Consider the following 20,441-nt stretch of genomic DNA (forward strand, 5'->3'; position numbering starts at 1 on the left):
ATTAAAATAATTTAAAAATTTATGTGCATAACGAATGTAAATAGGTAGTTAAATTTAATGGTCGATTTATAAAAATATTAATTATATAAAAATTTATAAAAATATATGAATTAATGAATTTTTCAATGATTTCAAATTAATTGCATTAACAAATTTTTTATATTTAAAATTATAAAAAATTTAATCATAGTTATTGAAACTTAAAATTTGTAACTCTTACCAACATATTACATAATTGTTGGCACTACTAACATTATACTTTACTACTTTGTTACGAATTTAATATTAAAACAATAATAAATATATTATTTTTTAATTTAATAAAATAATATATTAAAATAAAAATATTTTTCTTAAATAATAAGTTAATTACCCTTAACTTTTCATTATTTAACAAACGGAAAGTGTGAATTTTTTTCTCAATATTATCAAATCATCGTAGTATTAATTATAAGTAATAGTAATTCAAATTGGACCGTCGTTTAGATCCCAACAGGCAGGGCCAGCAACACCATCCATGGCGGCAAGTGTTTTGCACGCACTGTTGCTGGGGATGTTCCTTCCTTTGAACTGCCACGAGCTGCTGATTTTTTATTTATCCACTTATCCTAATGGTTGTCCACTTGTTCATTTTCGTTAGCTGTCAAAGGTACTATTGAAAGAGTTTAGGATTCCATTTCTCCATATGCCAGAGATTGATGTCTGACACGTGGCACTTTACAGTCTTCCAGTTGCGATGGATACTAGGCGACAAACAATCCATTTCAACATCCTAATGTTGATGTCCCTTTTATGAATTTGGACTGAACATCCGAAATAACTTGGGTTCTGATGAATTCAACTTTGGGCTCGTTGGGTAAGGCGTTAAGCCCACTTCAATGATTACTGCTAAAGGAGGATAAAGACTTTAGTAAAAAATAAATAAATTATATAGGGTTTTTTTTTTTTTTTCATGGTAGTATGCGTTTGAATTTAGTCAACAATGAATGTCTAAATGAAAAATAAGGAATAAAGAAAACGGACACACTGAATTCGCCATGCTCTTGTAAATCAAGCAATTTCAAGCATATTCCTGCAAGGATAAATTATTGATATAACTATATATATCCTATGACCAAGTTGACATAAAATTTATTTGTTGCTACTGTTAACTTGTTCCTATGTCTCTAAACGCCTTCCTTCACATCCTAATGGACATTAAACCATGAGATTAAGTTAATCATGTGAAATTATAATGAGTAGGGATGTAATTACATTATTATAAGTTTTAATGTTTTATATATATTTTTTTAAATTTTGAATCAAAATTAAATTTATGATTAATTTGGATTGAATTAATATTTTTAATTTTTTCTATTTTGATCCCAAAATATAAAGTGTTAAATTTAAACTGATGAAAGTAGATTTTTCCTTAATTATTAAATTTATATTTTAAAAATTAACCTACCAATACTAATATACTGTAGAAGTCAAAATTTATTTCCTCCAAATGACATGAAAGTGCACGTGAACGAATCCACCTAATTTATGTCTTCCGACAAATCATACAAAATCGAAAAAGGAAATAAATACATGAAGGTTTTATAAAAAACAATGAGCGGAGTCGGACTTAGCTTGAAGATTTTTCGTAGTTCAAAAGAAGAAAAAAAAAAAAGGTTTTATAAAATAAAAGCCTAAAATGAATCAAGCGCTTTGGCATATAATAAATGAATAATGCTGTCAAGCATGAAATTTTAAGACTTGAGAGAAAGCTTTTAGCCGAACCATTGGCACATATAATGGTGAAATCAATCATAGTATTTATATCGAAGGGGAAAAAAATAAAAGACACAAAGCATCTGATCCAACCATGTCAGCACTGACACCAAGTAAATTATGTTTTCATTACATCGTAGCGAATCTTTCTTTTAATTAAAAACGACAACATTTGTAACGGTAATATCAACAACCTTTTCAATACTCTAGCTTCTGCCCACTATTCTCCTCGTGCATTCATTTAATTTACTATGTATGCCATTAATGCCGACATTGATAACGTCGCCACTTGCGCGGTCCCACCACCCCATCACGACTCGCTAAGCTTTTTTTTTTTTTTTTTTTTGAAAAAATGAAACTTGTTTTTTTTTCACGAAAAGTAAAAATGGATTTCCAAGTAATTTCTTAACATTTGTTGGGCACGAATCCTACGAGGGAGTTACCGAGATCGAAACCGACACGTGTTCCCTGCTGCTGCACGTTCCCAATTATTGATAGCGACGATGACGTTGGCGCAAACGCGAAACAGAAGGTACCCGCTGAGTCAACCGGTATCAGATAATTCTTCGCCGGTAATGGCAAAACTTTACCATCAGGGAAGTGAAACGACACCGTTGGCACATCTACGCTGCTCTTCTTCGACAAATCGTAACACGTGTCAAACAATGCCACGCTATTAGTTGACAGCAAGTTCTTTGTCCCTTTAACGAACGCGTCACGGAGAACATCATAGGTGTCGCTCTGCAAACGAGTCACGGCGGTCCCCGAGTCGATGATAATCCCACCATTACCTGACTCGTCCATTTGGAAAGCTGACTGTGGAATCGGAAGTATCTCGCCACCCACACTCATTCCGGTTAAACCAAGATAATAAAACGTGTCTAGCTGGTGGTTACGAAGTAGCGGAGCTGTAATGGCATTAGGTGGGAGAGCCGAGTCGAAGTCGAGAGTCGACGTTGAGTCAGAGTCACGATCCACGAGACAATAAGAGAAACTACTTGCATTAAGCTGCGAAGAAAAGGAAAGCGGGCCGCCGCCGAGACCAAGCAAGCCACCCGCCCCAACAAACAAGCCTTCGTTATTATGGCCACAACCAATTGCAATTTTATCGACAGAATCCGAGCCAAGAGTGATAGTTTCAGTGACAAAGTCACCGACAGTGTAAGAGCCGTCACCGTATGAAACCTCGTAGACGCAGGTGCTGTCATTTCGGCATTCGGAATCGTCAAGGTACTTGCATTGTTGTGTTTCGCAAGTTAGTGGCGAGTAGGAAGAGGATGAAGCGGGCTCGAAAATTGGGTCGGATTGTTGGTAACAATCAGCGCAGGGTGCGCATTGTACCCAGTTGACGTCACTGCCCGTGTCGAGTACCATGTACACTTGACTCGGTGGTTTCCCGATTCCAACTCTGGTAAAGTACTCACCACTTCCCTGACTCGAACCCGACACAATAGGACTTTCTAGATCCTCTGCCCTAAACTCCAATCCATTATCAAGCGGTTTGAGATCCGACTTTGAAATGCTGTTGACAGCCAGATCCAACAGAGTCGTGAGTGAGCCAACTCGAGCTGAGTCACGCTCTAGTCGGGATAAGGTTAATGATTTGTAATCAAGGTGGGAGCTTTTATGAATAGAGGCTCTCGAATGAATCTGAAGGGAAAGCGAAGACGAAGATGAAGCGGAGAGGTTTTGGTCAAGTGGGCCAAATGCTGGTTTCTTTGTTGGCTCATATGAGAGGACGTTTTTGGTTTTCTCAATAGCTTCAGCAACGTCGAGAACCGTCGTCGCTTTGGGGCTTTGGGGCAAGCTTCGAGAGCAGGCAACAAATGGAGCCATAACGAAGAAACCAACGAACAGAACGCAAAACAGAAGCCTCATTTCTTGAGCAAGAAAGGAAATTTGAGGATAGCTATTGGGGCTTTGGTGTTAGGGTGAAGAAGCTTTGAGTGGAGCTAAAAGAAATGGTGAAGAAATACTCTTTATGTTTACCAATGCAAAGCTTGATTCTTTTTACAAGGTGATTTAGTCTTGGAACTGGAGGGTCATTGTCTTTGCGTGGTTGTCAGTGTTGATTTGTATCCAAATCATCCGGTTAATAAGCAGGATTTGGGGGCTTTTCATAAACTTGTAAAGGGCTGTTCCCCTGTCAATGGCGTGACTTCTCCAATCGCCATATATAATATAATTGCTTTTGCTTGTCTGGTCTTTTGACCATTTGTGGAATCCATTTTGGCCTGTTGGACCGCACCTCTTTTGTCAGAATATATATATCAGGATCGGGTCCGTGACTTTGATAGCTAAAACTCTCTTTGGCGACGAAATTTTTGCTTGAGGAGAGGACCACCCTCCCTCCTAGTAGTGGTGGGGACGGGGATCACATGAAAACCGTGAATGGGCAATTTTGTTTGAGCATGGGCAAAAGGCTAAAATCCGAATATAAAAACCAAACTAAACCTTTATCAATCAGTTGATAAATACACGATCCCATGATGGAGGATTATAAAATACTAGCTTTAGCAATCAATTTAGTAGGGATTTAAATTTCACCGTATTTTTAGTATAGTATATTTAAATTCATTGTATTATCAATTAAATTTAAATATTAATTTTAATAAAATTTATTCAATATAAATTTTTTTATTATAACCATAATAATTTTTTCAATCACATTTATAATAATTTTTGTTATTATTATTTTTAATCTCATTATAACTAATCTCCCCTTTCGCAAATGAACTATTAATATTCAGTCAATTATAAAAGCAAAAGAAGCTGACCCACAAAAACCAAAAAGTTGAAAGCAGATCATAGCAAACTTATTGCATCGAGTTCGGCGTTTTCAGAGAACTCTAAACTTAAGAGTCCAGGGTCATACCGTCCAGGTCCACCGATCCCAACGATTCTTATCTAACTTGGGCTTCATATTGCTAGCCCAATTAACTAAGTAGCTATGCCCAGGATGTCTTTTCTGTTTATGGGCTTCTACATTTTTCTCCAAAAAAGTGAAAAGTCTATTTATGAAACAATTGTTATGGACATGAAATATATTGTGGAATTTTTTTTGGTGATAAATAGATTATAAAACAAAAATGAATAATTACTTGTTAAAATTGAATTTTATTTATCCTTAACATAAATGATGTTTTAGTTGAAAACGTGAAGCAATAAATTAGTATCTCTATCCATAATAGGTATTGTTTGGTCAGTATCAATAACAGGTCTTTCACTTCAAAAGCTTTCACAAATATGACTTTTTTATTCAATGACAGCATAATAAAAATGGAATGATAACTAATACGCCATATAATTTTATTTTAATTTATAAATTTCACTATCCATTGTTAGAAAAATGTTCGTGTCATTAGTGATGTTATGCAGTCAACGAATTAAGAACAAATAATCGTTTGATCGATGGTGCATATATAAAAAAATAATTTCACTTTTATAAAAATAATACATGATTAATTGGTTTTGTTTTACATTACTATCAATTGGCTTAAAAAAATTAAATAACTCATAATTAATGAAAATGGTATTATTTACAAATTTTGAAGTGTTATTTTGCATTTGTTAAATTAAAATATTGCTAAAACATATATGAATTCAATTATATACTACTCATTAAACAAAAAATGTTGATTATTTTAACTGCACTCGTTAAAGTTATATTTAAAAAAAAAAAAAAAACTTTTACATCAATTGTGAATGTTTTGATTTTTTGTATAAATAAAAATAATTTTTTTACAAAATTTTGAACATGCCCTACCTTAATATTTATTTGAATAAAAACATTATAATATGTCAATTTTTTTGAACTTATAACCTTTAAAAATTAGCTCCATTATATCCCAACGTCAGTCCAAAAAAAAAAAAAAAAAAAAAAAAAAAACTTTCACTAGTTTTTTTAGCTTAAATAAATTCGTTTGACATTCTTTCGTATTTTTCTGCTGAAGAAAACCTTCGTTTGACGGTTATTGCCGTGCATTTGATTAAAAAAACAGGTAAGCAAATCGGAATTGTTTATTACGCGAAAAAAAAGTCGCGTGATCCTAACGCCACAGAAGTCTGCCACTAAATCAAGCCATCCAATCGAATCTTTTCCCATTTCCCTGATTCCCTCGTTCCAGGAAGTGAACAACACGCGCCAAAAAACGAACACTCTTTTAACTTTATACGGCACTTTTTTCTCTTTAATTTTATTTATTATTAGAGCTTTGTATTTGTGATTGTATAGTCGTCTCTCTCCTCTGGGGCGTAGTCCGGGTCACAAACTCGAACAACTCAGAGCTCGAACTCATTCGGAGAGAGGAGAGAGAGTCAATCTTCAAACACAAAAAAGTGTATATTCTGCGAAAATTTGGGGTTTCTCTCTCAGATCTTTCTGCAAACTGCAATCATGAGCTCAGTTGTGCAAGTAAAACTTTTGATAACTCAAACAAAGACTCGATTAAGACTTTCATTGATATTCTGAGTTCTGAATTGCTTCAACTAATCATCATTTTTTTTTGGTCTTGTTTTGTTTTTGAAAGGGCTTTTCGAAGTCTCTAGCCATGACCGTGCTATCTGAGATTGGCGACAAGACGTTCTTCGCTGCCGCGGTTAGTCCAAGCTTTTATTTTGTTATTGATTTTTTTTCTTTTTTTTTGTTTGGCTAATTATATTTATTACACTGGAATTTCACTATTTGATATTATTTAGAAAGGACTTGAAAGTTGAAACTGAAATTGAATTGTAGATGGTGTCAATAATGAATAATTCCCTACTTTGACAACCATTGAGCTTGTTTAAAAACCTCTTTTTTTTTGTTTTAAATTGTTGTAGTTTTCCATGTTTTGAATTGATCATTTTATACATATATATGTATATATATTTTCTGTGTGTGTATAAGAAAGCAAGAGATTAAACTTCTGCTTATCATACATTTGATTGGATAGTAAATTTTTAGAAGACTGCTAAAAGAAAAAAAGTTTTATGGGTTTAAATTACTTAAAAGAGAAAAAAAAAAAAGAGTATAGGATGAAAAAGAAAAACTTGAGTTCATCTGCTTGATTAGGAGGATTTCAGATGGTCCACATGCACAGGAATAATTTCTCCTTTGTTTAATATTCTAAAAAATCTTGGTCGTAGTATTTCCCAAAAGTTACCTGGCTGGTTAGTTTCTGTGGCTTCAAATGAGGTACCCCAGAAACTACCTGGCCAGTTGATCAAATATGATACCTGCATCTTCTCCATCCATCCTTCACAAAAAATAAGGCCGTGCTCTTTTGCATTTCCTTTGGCTAGTGGCTTTAAAATGCTGAATTTTAACAACCCAATCTTGGTATTTGTAGTTATCTCTCCTTAAGAGGATTAATGTCCAAGGTTCGAATGCCCCCTCCCTCCTAGACTTCATCTTACTTAGCAAAAATAGAAAAGCAGAGCTTTAAAATAAATAATATTGGTTCTACATTTCCATTTCATCTATGTAAGTTGTAATTCTTCAGCCTACCCACACTCTGTATTGCCCTGCATAGACCAGTCTGAACATTAAGTCTTTGGTTAGACTCAAGGAAACAACTTCTAAGCAACAATATTATCATTAGCTGAATATTTTCTGGTAAAAATGTCTTTCCCGTGCAAGTGTTGAATTTATGGATCCTAGTAATCAAGTGGTTTTACTGGAATCAACTTGTGGATGAATTTCTTAAAGGACAATATATCATTATGCGCATTTAGGAGATTAATATCTTTAATGTTTGGTCATTTGCTTTTCTATGGTCAAAATTCGTGTATTTATCATGGTAACTCGAAGTTACTGTTTTAACTTAAGCAAGCCTTCTATATGAATGAAGAAATTGAGCATAGGTTGTTTTGGAGCTGACAACTGTGCACATGGTTTAAGCTGTAAAAGGCTAATGTCTTTTTATGGTTTTTTAAGTGGACAGCTATTTAGTTCAAGTGCATGATGTAAAAGAGTATTAATTCTGTCATTGGTACAGCTTTATTTTGGAGATAAGTCTGATATATACCTAAATGTCGGAAAGCACCTCTTTTGTTTTGCAGATTACTTTAATTGTGTTTTTATACTTCTTTTTTAGGATATACTGGTTTTCATATTTTACTTAAATATTTATGCTTATATTATAAAATTAAATCCCTCAATACTGTGCTTCGCTGAAAATCACCACTTTGACTGCATTTTTTCCTGCAATGTCTTGAACACTGAATTTTTTGAAATCTTGCATTTTACTTGTTTCAAGATCTTGGCGATGCGTCATCCACGGAGACTTGTCTTGTCTGGATGCCTGGCATCTTTAATTGTAAGCGTTTTTCTTTTCTCCTTTTTCCACACCTCTTTTTCATTCAGGTTCACTTTGTTAACTTTTTTGTTTTCTTGAGCATCACAGTTATTTGAAATATTTCATCTGTAGGTGATGACCATTCTTTCTGCTGTTGTTGGCTGGGCTGCTCCAAATCTTGTAAGTGGTCTGATTGCTGTTTGAAAAAAGCTTCTTCTGCAGGTGGATCAATTTTAATTTCTTTTTAAGGACCTGAACAATCACACTAAAGGCTTGTTTTGGGGAATTCCAAGCAATATTTGGTGAACTAAGTTATTCTTGGTCATTTTTGCCTGGAAAAATTGCCAAATAGGATGAAAGGAGGAAAGCTACTTGTTTAGGATGAGAGCTGAACTGAAGTCAACTTGATTGATCCATATTCTGTAAAGTTGCAGGTTACAAAATGCAGTGGAGATACTTAATTGTGGCTTTAGCTTTACCCACTTATAACTGTATAAAATGCCTTCATATTGGTGCTGCTGCTATCTGTGATAGAATTGTCCTCCTAGCATCGATAATTTTATCAACATCCTGTGGCATTTTCTGATGAGGTTCATACTTTTGGCAGTTAAAATACTTAGTTTAGGAGAGATGGCTTTTAGTGGTATATAGATGGCATCCTTTGTTCTTAACTAGAATTGCTATGAGAACATTTTCCTATAATCTAGAAGATTGTCATGGCTAAATGCAATGCATGAGGATGGTTCCAAATATTAGACTTTAAGCTTATATCTGATATTTTGCGTCTCTACTTGGTTTTAGGTTTAGTTATAAATAATTATGTTATTTAAGTTGCTAGGAGGCTTTGGGTTAATGTGATATGGATATTTTTTATATTTTAAGATTTTGATTATTGAGTTTTTGGATAAGTTTGATGGGATTTTCAGCTTCTTGATTGAGTATTACCATATGGGAATTCTGATTCCGCATTAATTTTCCTATCTATCAACTATGTGAAAAGTTAGAACTACTTGGTTTGGTGGGAATGACTGCCTGACCCGTTCCATTACCAGAATTACTTAAAGTGAATCTTCAATCTCTCATAGAACTTAAATTTTAGAGCATCCTTTCCAAATGTGGATCAATCTATTCTGATGTAGACTTAGTATGGATAGGTGGATACTAAGTGAAACCTGTAATAGCCAATGTAATATATGCTTTTATTAGTGAATGTGATTTTGTTGAACTCTATATTGTGCAAAAGTCTGATAACCTTCATTCTGAACATTCAAAGCTCAGTCTGCTTGGATGATTAATTTAATCGAATTTAATTATGTACCACACACTCATGTACATGTAACAATTTTAAACTTGTATGAAAAATGCTCTCATTCTCTTCTTGTATATTTTTATTATGCAGATCTCTAGGAAATGGACGCATCACATAACGACAGTGTTGTTCTTTGGATTTGGTCTGTGGTCTTTATGGGATGGATTTATGGAGAATGGGTAATGCTTTCTTATCTCTTTAATCTTTTTCATTATTCTTATATCGTTTGCATGGGTGTGACTTCTATTTGTCAGGCTTAGGTAGGGTAAGCTTTTGTTTTACTGTAAATTGATCATGTTGTGACCTAATTATGTTTCCACAACAGGGAGGCTGAAGAATTGGCTGAGGTTGAAGCAAAACTAGTAGGTTTTTGTAATCAATTTCCTGATGTTTAAGTGGACATTTTCTTTTTGATGGAAAAAAAAAACCTTGTTATTGTTTAAATGTTACTTTATTGGTGAAACTAGGATGCTGACTGGAATGCTAACACAGGAACGGCCGAGGAGAGCAGTAAGGTACAGAAACAACAAGCATATTTCACAAAATAGGATATTGTTATTTCTGTGAACATGTTTTCTGTTGATTCTGAACTTATTTGGAATATCAAAAGACATTTGATTTACTAGTTGGACATAAATTTTTGTTACTAAATTCCTTGTGGGTGTATAAGGCATACAACTAGAGCTGGGAAATATGACCAAGCCTGCAAGACCTGCCCCTACCTATCCCTACCTGAACTGACTCTAGAAGTCAACAACCCAAAACTGAATCAATCTGAACTCTGAAGCTAAGTGATCCGACTTGAACCTGACCCTAACTCAAACTTGAAAAAAACCAAAACTTGAACTAAGCAAAATATATATTATTTTCTTCTTTTAAACTTCAATTTAATTATAAATTTAAATATAATATAAATTTTTATTATAGAAATGGCCTGAGCTCAACTTGATTTGAATTAATTTTCAGAAGTCAATCACCTGAACCAATCTATTTTGAAACCCGAAATGATCGAAACCAAACATTTCATGACCATAAATAGCCAACCCTATCCTCTCAATCACCACCTTTACATTCAACATTAATTTCTTTCCTTTGTTTCTTTAATGAACAAGCTGTTTCTATTTCCTGGATGCCAAAGATTTGAACCTGCCAAATTAATTGTGAAAAATATTGATGGTTCTATGGAATCATATGCTGCTTCTTTATTGAATTCTTGTAAATTGTCTGGAAAGAAAATTTCTTTAGCAATTTTATCCTTTCTCATGAATTTTGGGAAATGAAGTCTGTTCCATGATAAAAGTCAATATGTGTTCATGGTAGTGGTGATGGTTTATTTACCATGTGCTTCTGAATTCATGACTGGCTTTATATTTGATATTTTCAAGTTATAGTTTTCAATAACTTGTTTTAGATTCTGAAGACATTTGACTGTTTCCTATGTTTCCAGACTGATGATGAATTGAAAAAGAAGAGGCGGCCATTTCTTGCACAATTCTTCTCTCCCATTCTTCTGAAGGTTATAACTTCTATAATCTATTAATTTGAATCTTGATAAACCTGCATATACTCAAACCATTTGACTGTGCCTATTTTGCAGGCATTTTCCATCACATTTTTTGGTGAATGGGGCGATAAGAGCCAGGTAAACTTTATCACATGGAATGCATCTGTCTCTTCTGTAACAAGTCACTATTGCATCTTCATTATTTGGGACTGAGTATTTTTCTGTCTTTTCAGCTTGCTACCATTGGTTTGGCTGCAGATGAGAACCCATTTGGTGTGGTTCTGGGTGGCATTGTGTAAGTTTTGCCTTTTGATGTCCGTGTATTTACTGAGGCAATGCTATTTCCTTCCTATTCTGAAACCACTCAGTATATATTCACACAATTGGTTTCTTTTGTATATGCTGATTAGCAATGTTTCCTTTTTTTTCTCTCCAGAGGACAAGCATTGTGCACCACTGCTGCTGTCCTTGGAGGAAAGAGCTTGGCATCTCAGATATCTGAGAAACTTGTAATCCTGATCCATACTTTTCTTTTTACCCTCATGCCACAGTTATGATTTGCATATTACTTTCTTAAGCAACTTGTAAAACCAAGTTTTTATTATTTTGATGCAGGTTGCGCTATTGGGTGGAGTTCTTTTCATTGTTTTTGGAATTCAATCCTTCCTCACAGTAGAGTCTTGATGACTTACTAATGGTTAGTGACAGATTTTGATGTCAAGAGAACTGTTCATTAGAGTTGGGGGATGTGGGGGTGTTCTTTTGGCATTTAGGGGAATGCTTCCTATTAATGCTTTGATGTTTCACATAAACCAATTGAATATCCTGAAATCCAAATAGTTTACCTGCTATCTTCTCATTCCAGGCATGGTGCTCTCTCTTACATGCACAAATAGATAGACATCCATGACAGCACACACTTTAACTGTCATCTTTTTCACTCTTAAACGCACTGATATTGTATCGTCGAGAGCAGGGTGTGGGAGCCAGTTCGAAATGAATAGTATTCTTGGAATAGGAGTGTTTTTGCCTACCCTAAAGTAGTAGTGCATGCTCTCACACATGCATATGATGTTGGATGCTTCCCAGTATATAGTTTGTAATGGTTATTTTGCTTTGTCCCTTTTGTGTGCAATCAGGTATCGCAAACTTATACGTTGACCTTCAGAACTCCCATTTTCCAAGTCATGGACATGGAGTATGATTATGCGTGATCTCATTGGAAGTGAACTTTTATGAGGAGTTAAAATATATTCAAAGAACGAAAGCTTTGTGATGTTGGTATCACCTTGGCAATGCCAATGTCCTATGTTTTATTTTGACTTTCGTAAGTGTTTTCTTTTTCATTATTTTTTATTTTTACAATATTTGGACGTGCAAACTAACGATGAAAAGGTAACAATGAAACGAAAAGTAATTTAGTTATTTATCACCAACCATGTGGACCTTCATGCCATTCATTGCCTTGTCCCAGTATTTTTCTTGTTAAGTAGGTTAGTCTTTCCTCTCATTTGTGGTTTCATGGCAGTATTATCAAATATAGAAAAGTTTATAGTTGATTAGTTCACATCTATTGAAGATATAAATTGTCCAGTTCCATCTTTAGGTGCTTTGAACAAAATAAACAAACGAGTGACCTTTTACTCCATAAATGGACATGTAATGTAAAATAATCTTGCTGATTATGTGGGTTCAGCCTCTCGACCATGGCGCTCCTTTCTTTCATTCCCAATATGCCAGATAAAAGTCGTGCACCTGGGACATTGGAACTCATTGATTTAGACTGGAAGAATGACCAGAGGCAACTGACCTTAGGCAATTGGTGGCCGTTAAAGTTTTAAAGACAAAAGTCTAAATAAAGCTATTGTTCCCCCTGGTACCCTTCTTGGATTGGAATCATCTGAGACGTGTCCTGTTCCTGGTCTTTCTTTAGGTTCATTTCGACCAATCCACATTTTTGTTCTTTTTCTTGATTCTCTAAGTTGTCAACTCATTCCAAATTGATTAGAAAGAAAACAACGCCTCAGGTAGAGAAAATAGTAAATAGAGCCACCTTTATTCAAAATCAGTATCATCCTCTCGTCTTTAATTTGACCATAGGGGATGTATTGTCCAGGGATCATACATACAATAAGAGCACTACTGAGATATACAGCATCAAGCACTCTAAAAAGGGTATATTTAACAGTGATAAACCAAATGGTCTATTAGGTTGTCTCTGTCTTTAGCAACCTCCACTTGCTGGTTCAATTGAACTCAGAAGTCCATTCTCCCTTAAATGCATGCAGTGTTCTTCAGCATCAGCCTGAGCACAAATAATCACCACTGACAAACCATTATAGTGTGCTTCTTGCATGATATTAACAGCATTGTCAAGGGTCATTCCAGGGATAACTTTCATCAGTACTTGGACTACATATTCCCGTCTATTGTAGTTGTCGTTGTGCAGTATGACTCGATAAGGTGGGGCTATTTTTCTTGATTTCCTGAGCAATTCATAATCACAAGAATGTTTAAAAAGAAGATCTATTCAGGAAAGAAATATTAGAAGCAAATGCTAATTGTGCCAATGCATTTTAGAAGCAATGCAATTCATCATTCAAGAAAAATAAACCTGATAAAAAGAAAAGCAATGTGAATAGTTGGACTCCATTTTAATACCACACGTGATAAATGTGAACACAAAATAGACACGGGTGTGAAATGGAAATCTCCTCGGTTTGCAATTAGTTTCTAGATCTTGAAATGTTCCAGTCAGGATGCTCCCATTACTTTTGTATGACCAGCAAGTCATTTTTGAACGATCAACCAAAAAAGGGTATGCAAATAGATGCTTTAAAAAATGGTCCAAGAATGGGACATATGCCAACAAAAATTTATGAGAAGAATGATCGAAAACAATATTAATACTTAATATTTCACACCACCGACAACAATTTTGAATTTGGGCATGCACCTCAGATCAAACTCAGATTCACGACCAGGAGTGGTTCTCTCTATAACTGGCTTCTCCAAAATTCCTGCTCCTTTACCTGGTCCTGCGGTTGATATAGCCATGAGAATGCCACGATTGGCGCATGGTCCTTTGCAAAGAGATTGTTTATCCCCTGTTCTCCATAGTATCAATTTAACACCATTAATAAAAAATATGCAGCCATCCATATAAGCACTCTAGTGATACCAATCTAAGTTTGATCAACAGGGAATGGAAGGCATTTTTAGGAAATTGAAACAGAATAGAAAAAACATCATGACTATAGCTTTTGCTCTGTCTAATATCTGATATTTCTTTCTCCATAGATTTTTTTTCTTTAAAAAACTAATAATAATTACTATTTGTTTGAGTAGCTCAAGATATCAGAGGCAAGTAGGTTCAACTTATTCAGTCAATAAAACAATTTGGAAATTGAAAAAATTACTGTCTTTTGGCAAATAAGCAAGATTAATGAACAACACAAGACTAGCATAAAAAATGTTCGTTCATTTTTCTGATTATCAATAAGGAAAATATATATTTTCATGTGTTAAACAGTGACTAAGATTCAAGAGACCATTTTAGACTATTTGGAGAAAGAGTACTCATTAGGTTGCAGGCTTTCTCCATTTCTTTATATTGGATGAAGTAGTACGTACTTCTAAAGGGACTCAATCATCTACAACCAAATTTATTAACCTCAAAAGTCAAAACTATAGAACAAATACATAGAACAGAACTCCGGCTAGGAATCAATGAGCTAAAGCCTCATTAAACAAAAATATTCCTATTTCTTAGAGAGTCTAGAACTTTTTCCCACCAACAAACAACAACAAGCTAAGCCGCCATACCGACCATATCGTGCTACTGTTACCCTTTTTAAGACCATATCCTCAGTAATCTCAAAAATAAAGGTGAGTTCTTTTATAATAGTTTCCATCCATGTCCACTTTGTTCTTTCCTAAACCAGCAATTTTTGCTTTTGCCTCACCAGCAAAGGCTTAAATCCCCCCCCCCCTCTCCCACCCCCTGAAAGTAGTAAGCACAGCAGCACAACTCGAAACCCTGCACTTAACTTGGCAATCATCAATCAATATGACCTCTAAAAATTACAAGGTCAAGGCTCAAAGATTTTCAAAGTAATCCCAGCTAAGAAGCTTCGAATTAAGAAAGCTGAATTATCTCTGCATTCATATGCATTCTTCTTAAACCAAATTACCAATATAATAAAAAAACAGTCTTCAAAATACCCATCTCAGCAAATGAATCCACAGAAAGCTACAGCTTGAAGCCCAACTCCATCCTTTCAAATCCGAATTGTTAACCAAGTATTCGTGTATCTACAACTTGGGTTGGTTATTATTCGAGAAATTAAGCAGAATATATACCATAACGGTCAACTAAGCGAAATTACAACGACTTCCCAGATGAGTTTATGATCATTTTATCAGAGTAGTCATTAATCAATCAAGAAACGTTACAAACTTTACCATAACCCAAAATTAAAAACCAAAAGAGAAATTGAAAGGGGAAGAGAAAGAAGAACCTGGTTTAGGATTAAAGATAGTGTTTGGTGAGAGGGTTAATCTCCCTCGTATCGCAGTCTCCATGACTCTCTCTCTCTACAAAAAGACACACACTCTCTCTCTCTAATGAAAATGTTTTTCAACCACTGTTTTTTATTAAAAAAAATTTAGGAAATTGATATTTTTTATTTTTTTTTTTATTTTTTTTTGGGTGAAGGGGAAATGAAAAATATAATTTGAAGTAGTGGTTTATTTACGGCTCATGTAGGCACACAAAAATGTAGTTTTTTCATCATGTCGACTATTTTCTAGATTGCTGTCACGACGTCGTTTGCAACTTTATTCTTCGTTACTTCCTTTCCAGTTAGATGATAAAATTAAGTTTATGATTATAATTAATAAAAGTAAATGCAAATTTATAAAGGATTAACCTTATATGGCAACAGTTTCTTATTACCATTTTTTTAAAACATTTTTATTAACATATAACACGTCAATTGATTACGAGACTATTTACATATGCTCTTTGATTTTATTACATTGTAAAAATGGTATTTGCCTTTATGTGTTCGCATCAGGAAATGGTCTGTTATTATCTTCAAACCAGTTCCTTATCTACTTGTACATTCAAAAGAAATGAGAGGAAATTGAACTTACAGAAAACTTGACATTTGGATTAATTGTTCCGTTTTATGCTACTGCAACTTGCTCAAGATAATAATGCAGATCTTACAAGATATATGATTACTAGGAAATCCATCTAATTAAAACAACATAAAATTTCACGATTCATTCATGTATAAAAACTGTATGTTGAAACATCCGTGATGATATTCCTTAAGCCACCAATTGTTGATGCCAACATAATGAACAGTCCTATGAATATGCTGCCCTGAAACATGCATAAAAACGGAAAATTATCAGCAAATTAATTAAAACTTCATCTGATTACCAGATGCTTTGAAGCAGGGATTGTGTCTTGATTACCCAATTGGTGAACCATTTCAGGCTGAATCTTTTTGGTTTCTTGATGACCAACCAAATTAGACTGGGAAGCTGCAACAATTTTCATGATAGATTAAGTTATATATAGCTGCAGTTAGCAAGGAGAGTACGAGAAAATTGAATGGCAATGAGTGGGAGGCTTACAAAATATGAAGTGGGAGCAAAACCAAATCCACCAAAGAATCCCAGAAGATCTCCAAAGAAAGGGAATGTGACTCCTACGAACAGGGTAAATGCTGCAAAGATCCAACAAGCAAGCAGCCAGGTAACTTCATTTATATACTTAACAGTTTTATTAGGATTCCATTTTCCAAGGATAAGAATAGAGGAAACCTCACCTACATAAGCAGATCGAGTTATGAGTCTCAGTGCAATTCCTGGTGGGAAGTTCAGCCTTTTAACCATAATCCTCTCCAGCAAGTCAAACACAGGCATAGCATAAACCTGCAAAGATTTCCTACTTGTGTTTAGTATTTTAGCTGCTAGCATTCTTTGTTTCTTTTCTGGGAGTTACTATGAAAATTTATCGTGCTTGGCCTTTATTTCTCATCTAGCAGTAGTTTGTTATTATGTAGCTTTACGCTACAAAACAGGATCCTATGTAATTGTGTATGAATACCTGGTAGCTATTATCCAGAAAAAGGAATACCTGGTAGCTTCCAATGACATGAACAACCACCATCAAGTTTGCGGAGGCAATGAGCCATGCAGGTTTCTTGAGTGCCATGAGTACATTATCATCAACATCTTGGCCGAATGACCAGTATCCTATCATGGCCACAGGGAAATAGCATATAGCATTTATGAAGTAGGCTCCAACTGCACCTTTCCACATAGGTATTTTTGAAGGCCTTTCTGGAGTGGATGGAATTGTGGCCTGAATTTCTAGGGCAACTGCATGACCGGCAAATGCAAATGAAATTTGACCAAGTGCATTGAATACTCGAAACATGTAATCTGTCTGACTTGTGTTCTTATACTCATAGCTCACATTGTCAATCTGACCATGACTCAAGCATCCCGCCCAGGCTATGGTTGAATAACTGCAATTATAAGAAGAGGCATTAATAACAAATCAATGATAAATCCCATCTTGTTTTGCTGGATTAACATGCATGGTTGTATGTTTCTGTAAATTCATTATCCAAATTACGACATGGATATAACTTTGAAAGACAGGAATTTTAGTAGACTAGTACTACTCCATGTAATATTCTCAGAGGCTTCTTTTTCACTCCCTTTTCCTTGAACTTCAACCACAAATTTTTTCTTCAGTTGCTGTATGTTATTGTATTTAGTTTCTCCAAAATGCTGTAGAACTCATAAAAGGCGAGCCTCTCATGTGACCCTCCCTTACTTTACCATCAGTAACTAGAAGGTATCCTAATGTCTGCCAAGAAGTGGTTATCATATATTCATATGCTACTCACTCAAAGTTCACGAACATAGCTCAAACATAATTAAAGCAGCGGGGCAGCGGGCTGGTTTGGCAGGTGATTGTGCCTTTCATCAAGATTTACCAGGTTGTTCTCTGCATGCGGCTTGCGATGACAGAATTTTTTCTCCAGTTGAGAAAACAAATAATTAGTAATTACAAAATTGTCGCTTAAAAGAATATCAACTTAGGAAAAACTTGTATTAGTTTCTAACTCTCTGGACGAGGAAATCTAGTCTGTAATAAATATGTGGTGGAAACCTATCTAGATGTAGAACATATATTTTTTAAATTTACCTATATCATCTTATCTATATGCAGAAGCTTACAAAGGGTAAAAGATTAGGTTCACTAGAGACGACCTTAGAGACATGATTGCTGCAGCTAATGAAACACCAGCAACTGAATTGAAATTGGGAAGCTGAGACAGGAAGAAATGGATGCCACCAAAAATCAAGATCCAGTAAGACTGCCTAAGCTGTTTGCAGCTGGCACAGGCAATCTCCATGAACTTTTTAAGGCACTTCCCTCCGGTAACCATGTAAACAATGTCACATCCAACTTGAACAATCAGCTGCTGAGGCAGCACTATCCATCCTCCGAGTTTTGGTCCAAAAGCATATCGGCCAAGGTCAATGTATCGATCAAATCGAGTTCCAGGGACGCACTCATGGAGTTGTATGATCTGCCACATTGTATTCAAGGTCATGCACCAAGATAACACCAAAACCATTGTCCCTGGACCCCTAGGAGTAAAAGAGAAAGTTAATTTTTCCGAAGTTGTTGGACATAACTAAAAGCAGTTGAGATTTAAGGTTTTTGTAGAACTGAGTTGAGTTCCCACATACCATCCTAGGTAGGCCATGGCATAGGGCAAACTGAGGACGCCTGCACCTATCATGGCCGTGACAGTGTGAAAAGTTGAGTACCACCATTTGGCTCGGCGAGTAGGATCTCCTCCTTCTTCCCATTTTCCGTTGGATTGAACTTCCTGTTAAAATGGCAAGAAGCTTAGTGAAAAAAGTAATTAGTACTGTCCAGGTGATAATAACTAAACTATAATGATATTCATGCTCTCACCTTTGGAGGAGAAGTTGAAACCATTTTTGCAAAGAAATTAAAATAGAGATATCCCCTGAATGTAGGGGTTCAGTCATCATCATCATGTGTTTAAGTAGTGGACTAGCTAGTAGTTGATGATTGTGTTGCTTGATGGAATAAAGGTAAGAAAATGACATCCCATTTACTTTGGCTAGCCCTTTCTTTTTTTGAAGTTTCTTCTTCCCTTGCCTAATAATCTTTATCCTACATGACCTAATAGGAAAATAAGGCTATTGTTTACTTTGTTTAACCCTTTTCCATTTTTGAAACAAATTTCTTTTTCCGTTTCCCAGGACCCAGAGCAATTCCTATGTGTCCGAAAACCCCCTGTAGTTACTAATGAATTTGGGGTAAAAGATAACAAAGTCGCAAACCATGCAAAAAAAAATTAGTTGGAAAAATCTCAACTAGAAATTAATAGTCAATAATTATAAAAAAAATGTAGAGAGTTTAAAAGGATTTAGACAGCTTTGGACTAATTATGACAACAGAGATTGTGATACGGTCTACTTCTCCATGATCAAAGTTAAGGAATCAGAGGACTTACTGTGCCAGGCAACTCGAAGCTCAACTAGAAACTTCCTGTACTTGAGCACAAGGACATTGTTGGCATTTCTGCTTTTTCAAAGCCAATGATGGGAAGTTTTGGTGGTTGGTGCTTTTGGATCTACTCTAAAACCATTATACATCTTTTCCTTGTTTTATGGGGACTAGAAATTATAGCCATAGTTTCTTAAATAATGATTAAAGTAAGGATGCTGCTTGTTTATGCCAAGTTGGTGTGGCTCATCGTCTTTATTTTTGAGGTGTCCCCATTAGCTTTAGAGGCCGAAAGCCGACTGCAAACCACAAAATTACAATGATAACATAAAGATTTTCACTATTCTTCCATTAACATTGTCGTCATATTTACATCACAGTGATCATGGATTCCTGATCCGAATGAATCTGATACAAATGGCTCCTCTTAACGGTTCAAAATTTATAGGAAAAAAAGGTGGTGCATCTAAGCAAAATTTCAAGATTCACATGTAATAATTGGAGAAACAATTTCAAAGCTAATCAAATGGAATCTAATTAAGCTCTTAATTGGCCCTTCCTTCAGTATTACTAGTAAATATTAATAATAACCAAATCATTTTTTCTTCATCTGGGTGGCCCCCTAGGCCCCAACTTCGCAACCGCTTTATGGTCAAAACTTAAGCAAGATTTCTGCTTTCTTATTCAGTTTCTACTTGACTGGGACAGGACCTTTTTTTTTTTCTCTCTCTCTCTTGGGAGGAGGGGTTTTAAACTTTAAATAATGGCAACAAAGAGGCCATTTAAATTATGTTATCTTCTTCAAAGGGTATGGGATAAGCCATCAGAGCTGTACTGTTGTGATTTCAAATTCTTTTGAATGCTTTGTTTTTAAACCACTTTATGTTCAGGGTGTGAGAAAAGGTTAATGCTTTACTTGGCTGCAAACATCAATCACTCATTTGAGACTTTAGCATGGAATTGGATCGATGCTAAGCACTACTATAATCCATGAAACCTACTAACAAAATTAAT

At 35.1% G+C, this 20,441-nt stretch overlaps 4 protein-coding genes across 5 annotated transcripts; 1 reads left to right on the top strand and 3 right to left on the bottom strand.

The window, feature by feature from the left end:
• Window positions 1–1,766: 1,766 nt before the first annotated feature.
• Window positions 1,767–4,296, bottom strand: LOC111317640 (protein ASPARTIC PROTEASE IN GUARD CELL 1). The gene has a single exon (XM_022920076.2). It carries the CDS (start codon window positions 3,631–3,633, stop codon window positions 2,161–2,163), a length of 1,473 nt encoding a protein of 490 aa, XP_022775811.2. The 5' UTR covers window positions 3,634–4,296; the 3' UTR covers window positions 1,767–2,160.
• Window positions 4,297–5,977: 1,681 nt separating this feature from the next.
• On the top strand, window positions 5,978–12,302 carry LOC111318398 (GDT1-like protein 4). 2 transcript variants are annotated; one of them, XM_022921248.2, is made up of 13 exons: window positions 5,978–6,169; window positions 6,285–6,353; window positions 7,995–8,054; window positions 8,166–8,213; window positions 9,433–9,521; window positions 9,668–9,704; window positions 9,810–9,857; window positions 10,790–10,858; window positions 10,940–10,984; window positions 11,080–11,141; window positions 11,283–11,355; window positions 11,462–11,543; window positions 11,986–12,302. In XM_022921248.2, exons 1-12 carry the CDS (start codon window positions 6,152–6,154, stop codon window positions 11,528–11,530), a joined length of 687 nt encoding a protein of 228 aa, XP_022776983.1. In that variant the 5' UTR covers window positions 5,978–6,151; the 3' UTR covers window positions 11,531–11,543; window positions 11,986–12,302. The 2 variants fall into 2 exon arrangements, with proteins under 2 accessions (XP_022776983.1, XP_089613132.1); XM_089757006.1 differs by lacking the exon at window positions 11,283–11,355 and having other exon boundaries at window positions 11,986–12,213.
• A 572-nt stretch (window positions 12,303–12,874) lies between these two features.
• On the bottom strand, window positions 12,875–15,527 carry LOC111318399 (ATP-dependent Clp protease adapter protein CLPS1, chloroplastic-like). The gene is made up of 3 exons (XM_022921249.2): window positions 15,367–15,527; window positions 13,803–13,953; window positions 12,875–13,332 (listed from the first exon to the last, which is right to left on the bottom strand). The coding sequence occupies exons 1-3, from the start codon at window positions 15,428–15,430 to the stop codon at window positions 13,071–13,073; spliced, it is 477 nt and encodes a 158-aa protein (XP_022776984.1). The 5' UTR covers window positions 15,431–15,527; the 3' UTR covers window positions 12,875–13,070.
• Window positions 15,528–15,999: 472 nt separating this feature from the next.
• LOC111317641 (lysine histidine transporter-like 6) lies at window positions 16,000–19,518 on the bottom strand. The gene is made up of 8 exons (XM_022920078.2): window positions 18,867–19,518; window positions 18,635–18,777; window positions 18,149–18,532; window positions 17,001–17,394; window positions 16,690–16,795; window positions 16,496–16,587; window positions 16,334–16,402; window positions 16,000–16,238 (listed from the first exon to the last, which is right to left on the bottom strand). The coding sequence occupies exons 1-8, from the start codon at window positions 18,888–18,890 to the stop codon at window positions 16,140–16,142; spliced, it is 1,311 nt and encodes a 436-aa protein (XP_022775813.2). The 5' UTR covers window positions 18,891–19,518; the 3' UTR covers window positions 16,000–16,139.
• Window positions 19,519–20,441: the final 923 nt, after the last annotated feature.

The sequence above is a fragment of the Durio zibethinus genome, chromosome 2 (genome assembly GCF_047325235.1).
Source record: "Durio zibethinus cultivar Kanyao isolate XHJ-2024 chromosome 2, ASM4732523v1, whole genome shotgun sequence".
Lineage (NCBI taxonomy): Eukaryota > Viridiplantae > Streptophyta > Magnoliopsida > Malvales > Malvaceae > Durio > Durio zibethinus.

Bases quoted from the DNA above. Each gene is read 5' to 3' on its own strand.
- LOC111317640 (XM_022920076.2), bottom strand. From the start codon at position 3,633: ATGAGGCTTCTGTTTTGCGTTCTGTTCGTTGGTTTCTTCGTTATGGCT.
- LOC111317641 (XM_022920078.2), bottom strand. From the start codon at position 18,890: ATGGTTTCAACTTCTCCTCCAAAG. The intron at 18,778-18,866 runs GTGAGAGCATGA...CCATTTTAACAG, and splicing joins TTTCAACTTCTCCTCCAAAG to GAAGTTCAATCCAACGGAAA. The intron at 18,533-18,634 runs GTATGTGGGAAC...TTTTACTCCTAG, and splicing joins GCCATGGCCTACCTAGGATG to GGGTCCAGGGACAATGGTTT.
- LOC111318398 (XM_022921248.2), top strand. The intron at 9,858-10,789 runs GTACAGAAACAA...CTATGTTTCCAG, and splicing joins CGGCCGAGGAGAGCAGTAAG to ACTGATGATGAATTGAAAAA. The intron at 11,142-11,282 runs GTAAGTTTTGCC...TTTTCTCTCCAG, and splicing joins GTGGTTCTGGGTGGCATTGT to AGGACAAGCATTGTGCACCA.
- LOC111318399 (XM_022921249.2), bottom strand. From the start codon at position 15,430: ATGGAGACTGCGATACGAGGGAGATTAACCCTCTCACCAAACACTATC. The intron at 13,954-15,366 runs GTTCTTCTTTCT...TATGGAGAACAG, and splicing joins TATCTTTAATCCTAAACCAG to GGGATAAACAATCTCTTTGC. The intron at 13,333-13,802 runs GTGCATGCCCAA...TGAATTGCTCAG, and splicing joins GAATCTGAGTTTGATCTGAG to GAAATCAAGAAAAATAGCCC.